At 43.9% G+C, this 17,278-nt stretch overlaps 2 protein-coding genes across 2 annotated transcripts in view; both read left to right on the top strand.

Annotated features, from left to right (window-relative positions):
- Nucleotides 1-4,242, top strand: part of LOC127322788 (polyubiquitin 11) — a 148,760-nt gene extending 144,518 nt beyond the window's left edge. Inside the window, exon 2 of the mRNA XM_071823469.1 lies at nt 3,367-4,242. Within this exon, the coding sequence (XP_071679570.1) occupies nt 3,367-4,056 (690 nt within the window). The 3' untranslated portion in view covers nt 4,057-4,242. The remainder of the gene's footprint in view (nt 1-3,366) is intronic.
- LOC127312230 (polyubiquitin) overlaps nt 1-17,278 on the top strand; it is a 237,718-nt gene that overhangs the window by 144,501 nt on the left and 75,939 nt on the right. The gene's annotated exons all lie outside the window — the stretch shown is intronic.

Here is a 17,278-nt window from a genome sequence, read left to right as displayed (position 1 = left end):
TTCGCATGCTTGACGCGGAAGCCGCGGCTTGCCTTTTATCCAACTCAATTTTCTGTTTTTCAAGCTCCCGCCTAGTACGGGCGAGTTTATATTGATATGCCTGTAACTCTTGAGCTGTCGCCGTTACAGTCATTGGCTCTGTGCCATCAATGGCTCTTGCGACTCTGTCCCACACTGCTTGCGGGAATTGCACCATCTCCCGTGTTTCAGGTCCAATAAATTTGGTCCCCAAACCTCGCGTAAGATCCGCGGGGTCGACATATGGATTCCCTGCGTCGTCGAATTTTTCTGACGTTTCCTCCTGTGTGCGACTTGTATCCCCTATTGCATATATTTGATGATATTTCGAACTGTGATCTTTGTCGGGATTGGTGACACCATCATATAGATCGGTGAAGACCTCTCCAACAATAGTGGATCTGTCGATGAAATCGAAAGCGTCGACGCTGTCGGAATCACTGCTTATATTTGAGTCCGCAAACGACTCGACAGATATGTTGCTGAAGATCTTGATGAGTTCACCGCTTGATGCAAGCTTGGTGGAGATTGCCGACGAAATCTCTTCATCGCCAGACTCGAACGATGAAATCGATCCCGATGAACCAGAACCAGCTGCATCCGATCTCGCCGAATCCGATCTTGCGACACGATGAGATCCTTCCTTCCCAACGTGGAAGTGGAACTTTCCAAATGCCATGTCCATGGGCTCCTCCAGATACGCATATGCATCCATACGGGAGGGTGGGTGAGGAACAAAATCGACTAGAGCGGTTTCGATCTGTTTACCTCGATCCATCGCGTTGCTTGCTACCGAAGATGTTGATGATGTCGAACGTGCCATCGAGATCAGAACCTTGTCGCCTCTAATTCCCATAGACGGCGCCAATTGATAAGGTATTAACTTATCAATGCCTACGGGTTGTAGACTAGGGTTTAGTTGGAAGTAGCGGGCAAGTAGATCTCGAAGGTTTCAGCCGAAAAAGTACTCGACTGCTATGAAAACTAGGGTTACTGGAAAACAATGAATCGATCCTCTCTTTGTCCCTCGACTCCCCTTTATATAGGAGGCAGAGCCGAGGGTTTCATGATGTACAAGTTACAGAGTCCGGGAGGGTTTCGTAAACCAACCCGCGATATATACAAGTTTGATATTCCTAATACAACTCTATCTTCCCAAACTACGTAAAACTTCGGGTCGTGGGCCTTCAGTAAACCCCGGGTACCTTCTTCGGCAGGCCCATTGGGGATGCCTATGTCAGCGGGTGCCGGTGTCGGCCATCCTGTTGTGTGGCTCCGGGTGCCGCCCGGAGATCCTCCGCAGCCAAGCCCACCTCCCGCTGGATCTGCAGCGGGATCCGGTGTACACCTTCGACTCCCCGATGTGGAGCCGGTGGTTTGAGGCCAAGCACGACGCTCAGCGGTAGATGATCGAGGCGCACCTCGAGGGCCTCGACGAGATGATGTCGGCAACGAGGCCTATGAGCCATACCAACCGCTGCACCGCTGCCCGTGAAGGAGGAGGAGGAGTACGTGCGAACGAAAGACGAGTGTTCAGGGTACACCTTCCCTACGCCCCGCCACGGACCCCCGAGGAGCGCGCCCGATGGATTGGCCTCGAGGCGGCCATCTAGGCGTCGCAGCATGCGTTGCCACCACCGTCGTCGCCTGCACCAGAGAACCTACCTCCCCCTCGACCATTTTGCCCCTGGACCAGGGGTGGGCCCTAGTATTGAGAATGAAAAGTGGATCCATTCCAGAGGAGGGAGGCGACGACGATGGTCGGAGACCGAGATGGTGGCGATGGGGTCGAACAGTAGAAAGAGTTATGCGGCAGGTCCTAATCAGGGTCCATGCCGGAGTCCACGTAGTGGGCTTATGTGACTAATTATGTATCAAATGAGGTAACGATCCTACTTAGTATTTTGTGCAACGGTTACACCAAAATATGGTGTTATGTGCAAAGACAAATTATGGTTGTGGTTCCTTGCAAAATATGCCCCAAAATACGGTGCTAGGTGCAATATCCTCTCCTTTTCCGTACCCGTCGTCGTCGTCACCGGTGCCGTAGGCTTGCGGGACTCTTCTTCCCCACGCTCTCCCACCGGACCCGCAGCCGCCTATAAATTCCCACCTCTCCGCGTTTCCTCTCCACACAAATCTCCCCTCTCACCCAAGAAAAATCTTCGACCCGATCGAAGCCAAGGCTCAAGGTACAGGAGTTCCCGATCCCTCCTTCTGCTGTTCGTGTTCTGCGGTCGTTGGTAGAAGTATCGTTGATCGATTATTGCTGGTTACGCTCGGTTGCGTTGTCGTTTGGAGTAGATCCGCGGGCGGTGCCTCGGTGGGGGTCGTCATGAACTTCCGCTCGATTATGCCTGTGTTACTGAGTAGATCCGCCGATTTGAGGCGCGATTGATGTTGGGTTCGCTCCGTAATATCTAGGTGTAGCTGGCTGGCTGATTCGGCTCGGTTGGAGCTAAAATTCCTAGCGTTCTTGTGGATTTCTGATTCTGTAGCGCTCAGGTTGTCTGGTATATTGCAAGTAGGCCTGACTAGCAGTAATTTTCTTTCTTTGTCTTTGCACCTCATACTGGTCTGTAGGATCTGTAGCTGTGCATCGATCAACTCTGAAAAATGTTCATCTGTTAAGGTGTAGATGGGAAATATTCTGCTCTGTTTGTGGTAAATATTCGCAGTATTCCGGTAGTTTCCTGTTTTTTCTTGTAGCGCTCAGGTTGTAATTAAGTTCCCTACATGCCTGATATGTGAAGCTGTAAGCCTGATGGGCAACTTGTAGTTGCTTGTAGGATCTGTAGTTATGCATCGACTCTATTCTGGAAGTCATGTGAATTGGATGATATTACTGCTGATTCATCTAAGCTTGTTGTGTACTTCCGCATAGAATTGCTAGAAGTTAGAACAGCATGGCTACACGAGTGGCTTGTTCATCTTTATATTGATATATGTTTGTTGGTTTCATGGTTTGTAGTCACGACTCTCTATTGGATCGTGGCATAGTGGTTCTGTTCTGAAGATATTCGTTTACTGTGCCTTAATAGGCCTAGAATTTACTGATGCTCAGCTTATAGTAGCTTGTAGAATCAGTAGCTCTGTATCTGACTCCATTCTGGAAGTCATGTGAGTTGAATGATACTACTGCGAATTCATCTAACCTTCTTGTGTACTTTAGCATACAACTGCTAGAGGTTGGATCAACATGGTTACACGAGTGGCTTGTTCATCTTTACATTTATGTGTTAGTTGATTTGTACTTACGATTTCTCTATTGGATTGGCGTATTAGTTCCTGTATTTCTGAAGATATCCGTTTGCCGTGCTGTAACTGTGCTCTACTTCGTATTTACAGATGCAGATCTTTGTGAAGACCCTCACCGGCAAGACCATCACCCTCGAGGTGGAGTCCTCGGACACCATCGACAACGTGAAGGCGAAGATCCAGGACAAGGAGGGCATCCCTCCAGACCAGCAGCGCCTCATCTTCGCTGGCAAGCAGCTCGAGGACGGCCGCACACTGGCTGACTACAACATCCAGAAGGAGTCCACCCTCCACCTGGTGCTGAGGCTCCGCGGTGGCATGCAAATCTTCGTGAAGACTCTCACTGGCAAGACCATCACACTTGAGGTGGAGTCCTCGGACACCATCGACAACGTGAAGGCGAAGATTCAGGACAAGGAGGGTATCCCTCCGGACCAGCAGCGCCTCATCTTCGCTGGCAAGCAGCTCGAGGATGGCCGCACCCTTGCTGACTACAACATCCAGAAGGAGTCCACCCTCCACCTGGTGCTCCGCCTGCGTGGTGGTATGCAGATCTTCGTCAAGACCCTCACCGGCAAGACCATCACACTTGAGGTGGAGTCTTCGGACACCATTGACAACGTCAAGGCGAAGATCCAGGACAAGGAGGGCATCCCCCCAGACCAGCAGCGTCTGATCTTTGCTGGCAAGCAGCTGGAGGATGGCCGCACCCTTGCGGACTACAACATCCAGAAGGAGTCCACCCTTCACTTGGTGCTCCGCCTCCGTGGTGGCCAGTAAGGAGCTGATTCAATCTCTAAGGGTTCTCAACTGTGGGGTCTTCGGTGTCCTCCACTGGGGATGTCAGTTGTTCTGGTCGAGTGGTCGATTATCTTCTTTTCCTGCCGTTTTGTTGTCTAGTGTGATATCATATTTGTCTACAAACATCTGCCGTGGTGCAGTAGCTATGAATTGAACCGTGATGAACCCTGAACTTAGTTTCAAATTCTGTTGTGTCTGCATATCCCGTTGCTGATGTGTTCTTGATCTACTGTACTTGTTTGTAGTCTTATATCTGGATCTAGTTTTTTTTTTTTTTTTTTTTTTTTTTTTTTGCATTTTATCAGTGAAGTTTAGTTTGTTGCCAGCTCGGGGGTTTCTGCTGTTTCTATCTTCTTCTTTTTTCCTTTTTTGTTGCATGTATGTGCTGTGCGGTCCAGTGAGCTCTTAGAGCATCTCCAGTTTACAATCGCGTTTCCCCAAAGTCGTTTTTTTGTCCAGCGTGGTCTGATACGGTGTCCGGCGCCCCGAGCCCATCCCCGTCCCACAAGGGATGCATCGGGCACGCCGGACACAACAAAATGAGAGGCGAGGAGGCGCGGGCCTGACCCGTCAGCAACTCATTCAAGTTTGGATCTAATCGTCGCCTACCTCGCGGCGGAAGTTATTCGCGCGCAGTGACACACGACGACATCTTTGCCTTAATGGCAACGGAGGGGCAGGCGAGATGTCTCGTCAGTGCTGCGCAGCCTCCACGCGTCGCCGACGTTCGCACGCCACCACCCATTCCCGCACTTTCTTCCCGCCTCTTCCCGCCCTTTCTTCCCGACAGCCGGCGTCTATAAAAGGTCCTCCCGGCTCAATGGCAGCCACCACAGCCGCCGGCACCCCTTTCTCCGCCACAAGGACAGCCCTCGTCGCTCCACCGCCGTCTCCTCCACCACCAGTGCGCAATGACGAACCGCCCCGGCGATGGCCAGTTCCCTCCACCGCCGTCTCCTCCACCTCCACCATCGGATTCGCAGCTCGACACCGAGGCCGCCGCCCGGGAAGAGCGGCGGCGAGGGATGCAGCTCTGGCGTGGACATCGTCAGCAGCGACGGGAGGCGCTCGAGCAGCAGGCTTGCCAGCAGCGTGAAGCGGCACATGCGACGGATGTAGCGGCGTTCTACGCCCCTGCCCCCGCAGCTGACGAGACCGCGGCGGCAGCAGCGTGGCACGAGGAGGCGCTGGCGGACTGATACGTCTCAAACGTATCTATAATTTCTTATGTTTCATGCTTGTTTCATGACAATACCTACATGTTTTGTTCATACTTTATATCGTTTTGATGCGTTTTCCGGAACTAACCTATTAACGAGATGCCGAAGTGCCAGTTCCTATTTTCTGCTGTTTTTGGTTTCAGAAATCCTAGTAAGGAAATATTCTCGGAATTGGACGAAATCAACGCCCAGTATCTTATAATTCCACGAAGCTTCCAGAACACCGGAGAGAGACCAGAGGGGAGCCAGGGGGCCCCACACGCCAGGGCGGCGCGGCCAAGGGGTGGGGCGCGCCCCCTAGTGTGTGGACCCACTAGGGCCCCTCTGAGGCTGCCCTTCCGCCTACTTAAGGACTCCGTCGCGAAAACCCTAGGAGGATAAGCCACGGTACGAGAAACCTTCCAGAGCCGCCGCCATCGCGAAGCCAAGATCTGGGGGACAGAAGTCTCTGTTTCGGCACGCCGCCGGGACGGGGAAGTGCCCCCGAAAGGCATCTCCATCGACACCACCGCCATCTTCATCACCGTTGCTGTCTCCCATGAGGAGGGAGTAGTTCTCCCTCAAGGCTAAGGGCTGTACCGGTAGCTATGTGGTTAATCTCTCTTCCATGTACTTCAATACAATGATCTCATGAGCTGCCTTACATGATTGAGATTCATATGACGAGCTTTGTATCACTATTAATATATGTGCTACTCTAGTGATGTTATTAAAATAGTCTATTCCTCCTTCATGATGTAAAGGTGACGGTGTGTGCATCATGTAGTTCTTGGCGTAGTTTATGATTGTAATCTCTTGTAGATTATGGAGTTAACTATTACTATGATAGTATTGATGTGATCTATTCCTCCTTTCATAGTCTGTCGGTGACGGTGTGCATGCTATGTTAGTACTCGGTATAATTGCGTTAGTCTATCATGCACTCTAAGGTTATTTAAATATGAACATCAAATGTTGTGGAGCTTGTTAACTCCAGCATTGAGGTGCTCTTGTAGCCCTACACAATTAATGGTGTTTGTCATCCAACAAGAGAGTGTAGAGTGGTTTTATTATGTGATCAATGTTGAGAGTGTCCACTAGTGAAAGTATGATCCCTAGGCCTTGTTTCCAAATACTGCAATCATCGCTTATTTACTGTTTTACTGCATCTTTACTTCCTGCAATATTACTACCATCAACTGCACGCCAGCAAACTATTTTCTGGCGCCGTTACTACTGCTCATATTCATTCATACCACTTGTATTTCACTATCTCTTCGCCGAACTAGTGCACCTATACATCTGACAAGTGTATTGGGTGTGTTGGGGACACAAGAGACTTCTTGTATCGTGATTGCAGGGTTGCTTGAGAGGGATATCTTTGACCTCTACCTCCCTGAGTTCGATAAACCTTGGGTGATTCACTTAAGGGAAACTTGCTGCTGTTCTACAAACCTCTGCTCTTGGAGGCCCAACACTATCTACAGGAATAGAAGCGTGCGTAGATATCAAACTATTTTATGGCGCCGTTGCCGGGGATCTGAAGGAAAGTTACACCACAGAGAATTGCCTCCCACGGCAACAAGCTATTTTCTGGCGCCGTTGCCGGGGAGGTAAGGTAAAAGGTATTCACATCCTCCGACTACTAAGCTATTTCCTAACATTGTTGCCGGTGTGTGAGTGCTCGAAGCTATTTTCTTTAGATCCTGCAATTGCATCTTTTTGTTTCTTGTTCACTAGTTAGGCATAATGGAAAATAACAATGAGCTTTTTATTCTATTTCCTGAGTTAAGACATGGATTGTTTGATGCGAAAATTAAAAAACCTATGGAATCTTATTTGCATGCTAGTAGCAATGATATTAGTATGAACGCTTTGAACACCATTGTTGCTAATGATATGAAAAATTCTAAGCTTGGGGAAGCTGGTTTTGATGAGCATGACATTTTTAGTCCCCCAAGCATTGAGGAGAAAATTTTCTTTGATGATACTTTGCCTCCTATTTATGATGATTATAATGATAGTGGTCTTTTGGTGCCGCCTACTATGGAGAGTAAATTTTATTATGATTATACTACGCCTCCTACACTTGATGAGAATAATAATGATAGCTACTTTGTTGAATTTGCTCCCACTACAACTAATAAAATTGATTATGCTTATGTGGAGAGTAATAATTTTATGCATATCACTCATGATAAGAATGTTTCATGTGATAGTTATATTGTTGAGTTTGTTCATGATGCTACTGAAAATCTTTATGAGAGAGGAAAATATGGTTGTAGAAATTTTCGTGTTACTAAAACACCTCTCTTTTTGCTGAAAATCTTGAAGTTACACTTGTTTTATCTTTCTATGCTTGTTGCATTATGCTTCATGAATTTGTTTATTTACAAGATTCCTTTTCATAGGAAGTGGGTTAGGCTTAAATGTGTTTTGAATTTGCTTCTTGATGCTCTCTTTTGCTTCAACTCTTATTTCTTGCGCGAGCATCATTAAAATCACTGAGCCCATCTTAATGGCTATAAAGAAAGCACTTCTTGGGAGATAATCCATGTCTTTATTTTGCTACTATTTTGTTGTGTCTTGGAAGTTGTTACTACTGTAGCAACCTCTCCTTATCTTTATTTTATTGCATTGTTGTGCCAAGTAAATTCTTTGATAATAGGGTTGATACTAGATTTGGATTGCTGCACAGAAACAGATTTCTTGCTGTCACGAATTTGAGTAGAATTCTCTGTAGGTAACTCAGAAAAATCTGCCAATTTATGTGCGTGATCCACAGATATGTACGCAACTTTCATTCAATTTGAGCATTTTCATCTGAGCAAGTCCAGTGCCTCTAAAAAATTCGTCTTTACGGACTGTTCTGTTTTGACAGATTCTGCCTTTTATTTCGCATTGCCTGTTTTGCTATGTTTGATGGATTTCTTTGTTCCATTAACTTTCAGTAGCTTTGGGCAATGTCCAGAAGTGTTAAGAATGATTGTGTTACCTCTGAACATGTGAATTTTTGATTATGCACTAACCCTCTAATGAGTTTGTTTCGAGTTTGGTGTGGAGGAAGTTTTCAAGGGTCAAGAGAGGAGGATGATATACTATGATCAAGAAGAGTGAAAAGTCTAAGCTTGGGGATGCCCCCGTGGTTCATCCCTGCATATTTCAAGAAGACTCAAGCGTCTAAGCTTGGGGATGCCCAAGGCATCCCCTTCTTCATCGACAACTTATCAGGTCACTGATACGTCTCCGACGTATCGATAATTTCTTATGTTCCATGCCACATTATTGATGTTATCTACATGTTTTATGCACACTTTATGTCATATTCGTGCATTTTCTGGAACTAACCTATTAACAAGATGCCGAAGTGCCGATTCTTTGTTTTCTGCTGTTTTTGGTTTCAGAAATCCTAGTAAGGAAATATTCTCGGAATTGGACGAAATCAAAGCCCAGGGGCCTATTTTTCCACGAAGCTTCCAGAAGTCCGAAGGAGAGACGAAGAGGGGCGACGAGGGGGCCACACCCTAGGGCGGCGCGGCCCCCCCCTTGGCCGCGCGGCCCTGTGGTGTGGGGCCCCCGTGCCGCCTCTTGACCTGCCCTTCCGCCTACAAATAGCCTCCGTGACGAAACCCCCAGTACCGAGAACCACGATACGGAAAACCTTCCAGAGACGCCGCCGCCGCCGATCCCATCTCGGGGGATCCAGGAGATCGCCTCCGGCACCCTGCCGGAGAGGGGAATCATCCCCCGGAGGACTCTACGCCGCCATGGTCGCCTCCGGTGTGATGTGTGAGTAGTCTACCCCTGGACTATGGGTCCATAGCAGTAGCTAGATGGTTGTCTTCTCCCCATTGTGCTATCATTGTCGGATCTTGTGAGCTGCCTATCATGATCAAGATCATCTATATGTAATTCTATATGTTGCGTTTGTTGGGATCCGATGAATAGAGAATACTTGTTATGTTGATTATCAAAGTTATGCTTATGTGTTGTTTATGATCTTGCATGCTCTCCGTTACTAGTAGATGCTCTGGCCAAGTAGATGCTTGTAACTCCAAGAGGGAGTACTTATGCTCGATAGTGGGTTCATGCTGCATTGACACAGGACGATGTGAAAGTTCTAAGGTTGTGTTGTGTTGTTGCCACTAGGGATAAAACATTGATGCTATGTCTAAGGATGTAGTTGTTGATTACATTACGCACCATACTTAATGCAATTGTCTGTTGCTTGCAACTTAATACTGGAGGGGGTTCGGATGATAACCTGAAGGTGGACTTTTTAGGCATAGATGCAGTTGGATGGCGGTCTATGTACTTTGTCGTAATGCCCAATTAAATCTCACTATACTCATCATGATATGTATGTGCATTGTCATGCTCTCTTTATTTGTCAATTGCCCAAGCTGTAATTTGTTCACCCAACATGCTGTTTGTCTTATGGGAGAGACACCTCTAGTGAACTGTGGACCCCGGTCCAATTCTCTTTACTGAAATACAATCTCGCAATACTTGTTCTACTGTTTTCTGCAAACAATCATCTTCCACATAATACGGTTAATCCTTTGTTACAGCAAGCCGGTGAGATTGACAACCTCACTGTTTCGTTGGGGCAAAGTACTTTGGTTGTGTTGTGCAGGTTCCACGTTGGCGCCGGAATCCCTGGTGTTGCGCCGCACTACATCTCGCCGCCATCAACCTTCAACGTGCTTCTTGGCTCCTCCTGGTTCGATAAACCTTGGTTTCTTTATGAGGGAAAACTTGCTGCTGTGCGCATCATACCTTCCTCTTGGGGTTGCCCAACGAACGTGTGAAATACACGCCATCAAGCTCTTTTTCTGGCGCCGTTGCCGGGGAGATCAAGACACGCTGCAAGGGGAGTCTCCACTTCTCAATCTCTTTACTTTGTTTTTGTCTTGCTTTATTTTATTTACTACTTTGTTTGCTGCACTAAATCAAAATACAAAAAATTAGTTGCTAGTTTTACTTTATTTGCTATCTTGTTTGCTATATCAAAAACACAAAAAAATTAGTTTACTTGCATTTACTTTATCTAGTTTGCTTTATTTACTGTTGCTAAAATGGCCAACGCTGAAAATACTAAGTTGTGTGACTTCACAACCACAAATAATAATGATTTCTTATGCACACCTATTGCTCCACCTGCTACTACAGCAGAATTCTTTGAAATTAAACCTGCTTTAATGAATCTTGTCATGAAAGATCAATTTTCTGGAATTAGTTCTGATGATGCTGCTGCCCATCTTAATAATTTTGTTGAACTATGTGAAATGCAAAAATATAAAGATGTAGATGGTGATATTATTAAACTAAAATTGTTCCCTTTCTCATTAAGAGGAAGAGCTAAAGATTGGTTGCTATCTCTGCCTAAGAATAGTATTGATTCATGGACTAAATGCAAGGATGCTTTTATTGGTAGATATTATCCCCCTGCTAAAATTATATCTTTGAGGAGTAGCATAATGAATTTTAAACAATTAGATACTGAACATGTTGCTCAAGCTTGGGAAAGAATGAAATCTCTGGTTAAAAATTGTCCAACCCATGGACTGACTACTTGGATGATCATCCAAACCTTCTATGCAGGACTAAATTTTTCTTCACGGAATTTATTGGATTCAGCTGCTGGAGGTACCTTTATGTCCATCACTCTTGGTGAAGCAACAAAGCTTCTTGATAATATGATGATCAATTACTCTGAATGGCACACGGAAAGAGCTCCACAAGGTAAGAAGGTAAATTCTGTCGAAGAAACCTCCTCCTTGAGTGATAAGATTGATGCTATTATGTCTATGCTTGTGAATGATAGGACTAATATTGATCCTAATAATGTTCCATTAGCTTCATTGGTTGCACAAGAAGAACATGTTGATATAAACTTCATTAAAAATAATAATTTCAACAACAATGCTTACCGGAACAATTCTAGTAACAACTATAGGCCATATCCTTATAATAATGGCAACGGCTATGGTAATTCTTATGGAAATTCTTACAACAATAATAGGAATTCACCCCCTGGACTTGAAGCCATGCTTAAAGAATTTATTAGTACACAAACTGCTTTTAACAAATCTGTTGAAGAAAAGCTTGGGAAAATTGATATACTTGCTTCTAAAGTCGATAGTCTTGCTGCTGATGTTGATCTTTTGAAATCAAAAGTTTTGCCTAATGAGAATCATCATAATAAGATTGCTACTACAGCAAATGCCATTCAAGTTAGAATTAATGAGAATATAAGATTAATGGCTGAACTGCGTGCTAGGTGGGATAGAGAAGAAAATGAAAAACTAGCTAAAGAGAAGAATATAGCTAAAGTTTGGACTATTACCACCACTAGTAATGCTAATGCTACACATGTTGCTGCACCTCCTACTAATACTAATAAAAGAATTGGTGTTAGCAATGTTTCCACTTCTAATGCAAAGCGCGAAAAACTGCCTGAAACTGCTAAAACTGCTGAAATTGCCTGTGATAAAGCTGCTGAAATTTTTTCCAACATTGTGGATGATGATCCCATTGCTTTAGATTATGATGGTTTGAATTTTGATGATTGCCACATCTCTGAAGTTATAAAGTTCTTGCAAAAACTTGCTAAAAGTCCTAATGCTAGTGCTATAAATTTGGCTTTCACGCATCATATTACAAATGCTCTCATAAAAGCTAGAGAAGAGAAATTAGAGCGCGAAGCCTCTATTCCTAAAAAGCTAGAGGATGGTTGGGAGCCCATCATTAAGATGAAGATTAAAGATTTTGATTGTAATGCTTTATGTGATCTTGGTGCAAGTATTTCTGTTATGCCTAAGAAAATTTATAATATGCTTGACTTGCCACCGCTGAAAAATTGTTATTTGGATGTTAATCTTGCTGATCATTCTACAAAGAAACCTTTGGGTAAAGTTGATAATGTTCGCATTACCGTTAACAATAATCTTGTTCCCGTTGATTTCGTTGTCTTGGATATTGAATGCAATGCATCTTGTCCCATTATATTGGGAAGACCTTTTCTTCGAACTGTTGGTGCTATTATTGATATGAGGGAAGGTAATATAAAATATCAATTTCCTCTCAAGAAAGGTATGGAACACTTCCCTAGAAAGAGAATGAAGGTACCTTTTGATTCTATTATGAGAACAAATTATGATGTTGACACTTCATCTCTTGATAATACTTGATACACACTTTCTGCGCCTAGCTGAAAGGCGTTAAAGAAAAGCGCTTATGGGAGACAACCCATGTTTTTACCTACAGTACTTTGTTTTTATTTTGTGTCTTGGAAGTTGTTTACTACTGTAGCAACCTCTCCTTATCTTAGTTTTGTGTTTTGTTGTGCCAAGTTAAGCCGTTGATAGAAAAGTAAGTACTAGATTTGGATTACTGCACAGTTCCAGATTTCTTTGCTGTCACGAATCTGGGCAAAACCTCCCTGTAGGTAGCTCAGAAAAATATGCCAATTTACGTGCGTGATCCTCAGATATGTACGCAACTTTCATTCAATTTGAGCATTTTCATTTGAGCAAGTCTGGTGCCATTTTAAAATTCGTCAATACGAACTGTTCTGTTTTGACAGATTCTGCCTTTTATTTCGCATTGCCTCTTTCGCTATGTTGGATGAATTTCTTTGATCCACTAATGTCCAGTAGCATTATGCAATGTCCAGAAGTGTTAAGAATGATTGTGTCACCTCTGAATATGTCAATTTATATTGTGCACTAACCCTCTAATGAGTTGTTTCGAGTTTGGTGTGGAGGAAGTTTTCAAGGATCAAGAGAGGAGTATGATGCAACATGATCAAGGAGAGTGAAAGCTCTAAGCTTGGGGATGCACCCGGTGGTTCACCCCTGCATATATCAAGAAGACTCAAGCGTCTAAGCTTGGGGATGCCCAAGGCATCCCCTTCTTCATCGACAACATTATCAGGTTCCTCCCCTGAAACTATATTTTTATTCCATCACATCTTATGTGCTTTTTCTTGGAGCGTCGGTTTGTTTTTGTTTTTGTTTTGTTTGAATAAAATGGATCCTAGCATTCACTTTGTGGGAGAGATACACGCTCCGCTGTAGCATATGGACAAGTATGTCCTTGGTTTCTACTCATAGTATTCATGGCGAAGTTTCTCCTTCGTTAAATTGTTATATGGTTGGAATTGGAAAATGATACATGTAGTAATTGCTATTAATGTCTTGGGTAATGTGATACTTGGCAATTGTTGTGCTCATGTTTAAGCTCTTCCATCATATGCTTTGCACCCATTAATGAATAAATACATAGAGCATGCTAAAATTTGGTTTGCATATTTGGTTTCTCTAAGGTCTAGATAATTTCTAGTATTGAGTTTGAACAACAAGGAAGACGGTGTAGAGTCTTATAATGTTTTCAATATGTCTTTTATGTGAGTTTTGCTGCACCGGTTCATCCTTGTGTTTGTTTCAAATAAGCCTTGCTAGCCTAAACCATTGTATCGAGAGGGAATACTTCTCATGCATCCAAAATACTTGAGCCAACCACTATGCCATTTGTGTCCACCATACCTACCTACTACATGGTATTTTCCAGCCATTCCAAAGTAAATTGCTTGAGTGCTACCTTTAAAACTCCATCATTCACCTTTGCAATATATAGCTCATGGGACAAATAGCTTAAAAACTATTGTGGTATTGAATATGTAATTATGCACTTTATCTCTTATTAAGTTGCTTGTTGTGCGATAACCATGTTTACTGGGGAACGCCATCAACTCATTGTTGAATTTCATGTGAGTTGCTATGCATGTTCGTCTTGTCTGAAGTAAGGGCGATCTACACTGAGTTGAATGGTTTGAGCATGCATATTGTGAGAGAAGAACATTGGGCCGCTAACTAAAGCCATGATCCATGGTGGAAGTTTCAGTTTTGGACAAATATCCTCAAATCTCTAATGAGAAAAGAATTAATTGTTGTTGAATGCTTAAAGCATTAAAAGAGGAGTCCATTATCTGTTGTCTATGTTGTCCCGGTATGGATGTCTAAGTTGAGAATAATCAAAAGCGAGAAATCCAAATGCGAGCTTTCTCCTTAGACCTTTGTACAGGCGGCATAAAGGTACCCCTTTGTGATACTTGGTTAAAGCATATGTATTGCGGTGATAATCCAGGTAGTCCAAGCTAATTAGGACAAGGTGCGGACACTATTAGTATACTATGCATGAGGCTTGCAACTTATAAGATATAATTTACATGATGCATATGCTTTATTACTACCGTTGACAAAATTGTTTCATGTTTTCAAAATCAAAGCTCTAGCACAAATATAGCAATCGATGCTTTTCCTCTATGAGGACCATTCTTTTACTTTCAATGTTGAGTCAGTTCACCTATTTCTCTCCACCTCAAGAAGCAAACACTTGTGTGAACTGTGCATTGATTCTTACATACTTGCTTATTGCACTTATTATATTACTCTATGTTGACAATATCCATGAGATATACATGTTACAAGTTGAAAGCAACCGCTGAAACTTAATCTTCTTTTGAGTTGCTTCAATACCTTTACTTTGAATTATTGCTTTATGAGTTAACTCTTATGCAAGACTTATTGATGCTTGTCTTGAAGTGCTATTCATGAAAAGTCTTTGCTATATGATTCACTTGTTTACTCATGTCATACACATTGTTTTGATCGCTGCATTCACTACATATGCTTTACAAATAGTATGATCAAGATTATGATGGCATGTCACTCCAGAAATTATCTGTGTTATCGTTTTACCTGCTCGGGACGAGCAGAACTAAGCTTGGGGATGCTGATACGTCTCCGACGTATCGATAATTTCTTATGTTCCATGCCACATTATTGATGTTATCTACATGTTTTATGCACACTTTATGTCATATTCGTGCATTTTCTGGAACTAACCTATTAACAAGATGCCGAAGTGCCGATTCTTTGTTTCTGCTGTTTTTGGTTTCAGAAATCCTAGTAAGGAAATATTCTCGGAATTGGACGAAATCAAAGCCCAGGGGCCTATTTTTCCACGAAGCTTCCAGAAGTCCGAAGGAGAGACGAAGAGGGGCGACGAGGGGGCCACACCCTAGGGCGGCGCGGCCCCCCCCTTGGCCGCGCAGCCCTGTGGTGTGGGGCCCCCGTGCCGCCTCTTGACCTGCCCTTCCGCCTACAAATAGCCTCCGTGACGAAACCCCCATTACCGAGAACCACGATACGGAAAACCTTCCAGAGACGCCGCCGCCGATCCCATCTCGGGGGATCCAGGAGATCGCCTCCGGCACCCTGCCGGAGAGGGGAATCATCCCCCGGAGGACTCTACGCCGCCATGGTCGCCTCCGGTGTGATGTGTGAGTAGTCTACCCCTGGACTATGGGTCCATAGCAGTAGCTAGATGGTTGTCTTCTCCCCATTGTGCTATCATTGTCGGATCTTGTGAGCTGCCTATCATGATCAAGATCATCTATATGTAATTCTATATGTTGCGTTTGTTGGGATCCGATGAATAGAGAATACTTGTTATGTTGATTATCAAAGTTATGCTTATGTGTTGTTTATGATCTTGCATGCTCTCCGTTACTAGTAGATGCTCTGGCCAAGTAGATGCTTGTAACTCCAAGAGGGAGTACTTATGCTCGATAGTGGGTTCATGCCTGCATTGACACAGGACGGTGTGACAGAAAGTTCTAAGGTTGTGTTGTGCTGTTGCCACTAGGGATAAAACATTGATGCTATGTCTAAGGATGTAGTTGTTGATTACATTACGCACCATACTTAATGCAATTGTCTGTTGCTTGCAACTTAATCTTTGGAGGGGTTCGGATGATAACCTGAAGGTGGACTTTTTAGGCATAGATGCAGTTGGATGGCGGTCTATGTACTTTGTCGTAATGCCCAATTAAATCTCACTATACTCATCATGATATGTATGTGCATTGTCATGCTCTCTTTATTTGTCAATTGCCCAACTGTAATTTGTTCACCCAACATGCTGTTTGTCTTATGGGAGAGACACCTCTAGTGAACTGTGGACCCCGGTCCAATTCTCTTTACTGAAATACAATCTCTTGCCAATACTTGTTCTACTGTTTTCTGCAAACAATCATCTTCCACACAATACGGTTAATCCTTTGTTACAGCAAGCCGGTGAGATTGACAACCTCACTGTTTCGTTGGGGCAAAGTACTTTGGTTGTGTTGTGCAGGTTCCACGTTGGCGCCGGAATCCCTGGTGTTGCGCCGCACTACATCTCGCCGCCATCAACCTTCAACGTGCTTCTTGGCTCCTCCTGGTTCGATAAACCTTGGTTTCTTTCTGAGGGAAAACTTGCTGCTGTGCGCATCATACCTTCCTCTTGGGGTTGCCCAACGAACGTGTGAAATACACGCCATCAGTCACCTCTAGTGAAACTATATTTTTATTCAGTCACATCTTATGTACTTTACTTGGAGCGTCTGTGTGCTTTTATTTTCGTTTTGTTATTTTCATTCTCTGAATAAATTCATCCTTGTGTGGGAGAGAGACACGCTCCACTTTTTTCATATGAACACTGGTGTTCTTAGTTCTATCTTTAATGTTCATGGCGAAGTTGAAAACCGCTTCGTTAATTGCTATTTGGTTGGAAACAGAAAATGCTTCATGTGGTAATTGGTATAATGTCTTGAATAATTTGATACTTGGCAATTGTTGTGCTCATATAGATCATGTTTAAGCTCTTGCATCATGTACTTTGCACCTATTAATGAAGAACTACATAGAGCTTGTTAAAATTTGGTTTGCATGATTGGTCTCTCTAGAGTCTAGATATTTTCTGGTTAAGGTGTTTGAACAACAAGGAAGACGATGTAAAGTCTTATAATGCTTACAATATGTTCATATGTGAGTCTTGCTGCACCGTTTTATACTTGAGTTTGCTTCAAACAACCTTGCTAGCCTAGCCTTGTATTGAGAGGAATTCTTCTCGTGCATCCAAATCCTTGAGCCAAAAACTATGCCATTTGTGTC

The sequence above is a fragment of the Lolium perenne genome, chromosome 7 (assembly GCF_019359855.2).
Source record: "Lolium perenne isolate Kyuss_39 chromosome 7, Kyuss_2.0, whole genome shotgun sequence".
Lineage (NCBI taxonomy): Eukaryota > Viridiplantae > Streptophyta > Magnoliopsida > Poales > Poaceae > Lolium > Lolium perenne.
The sequence above is the reverse complement of the archived record's forward strand: the minus strand, read 5'-3'. Positions and strand labels throughout refer to the sequence as shown.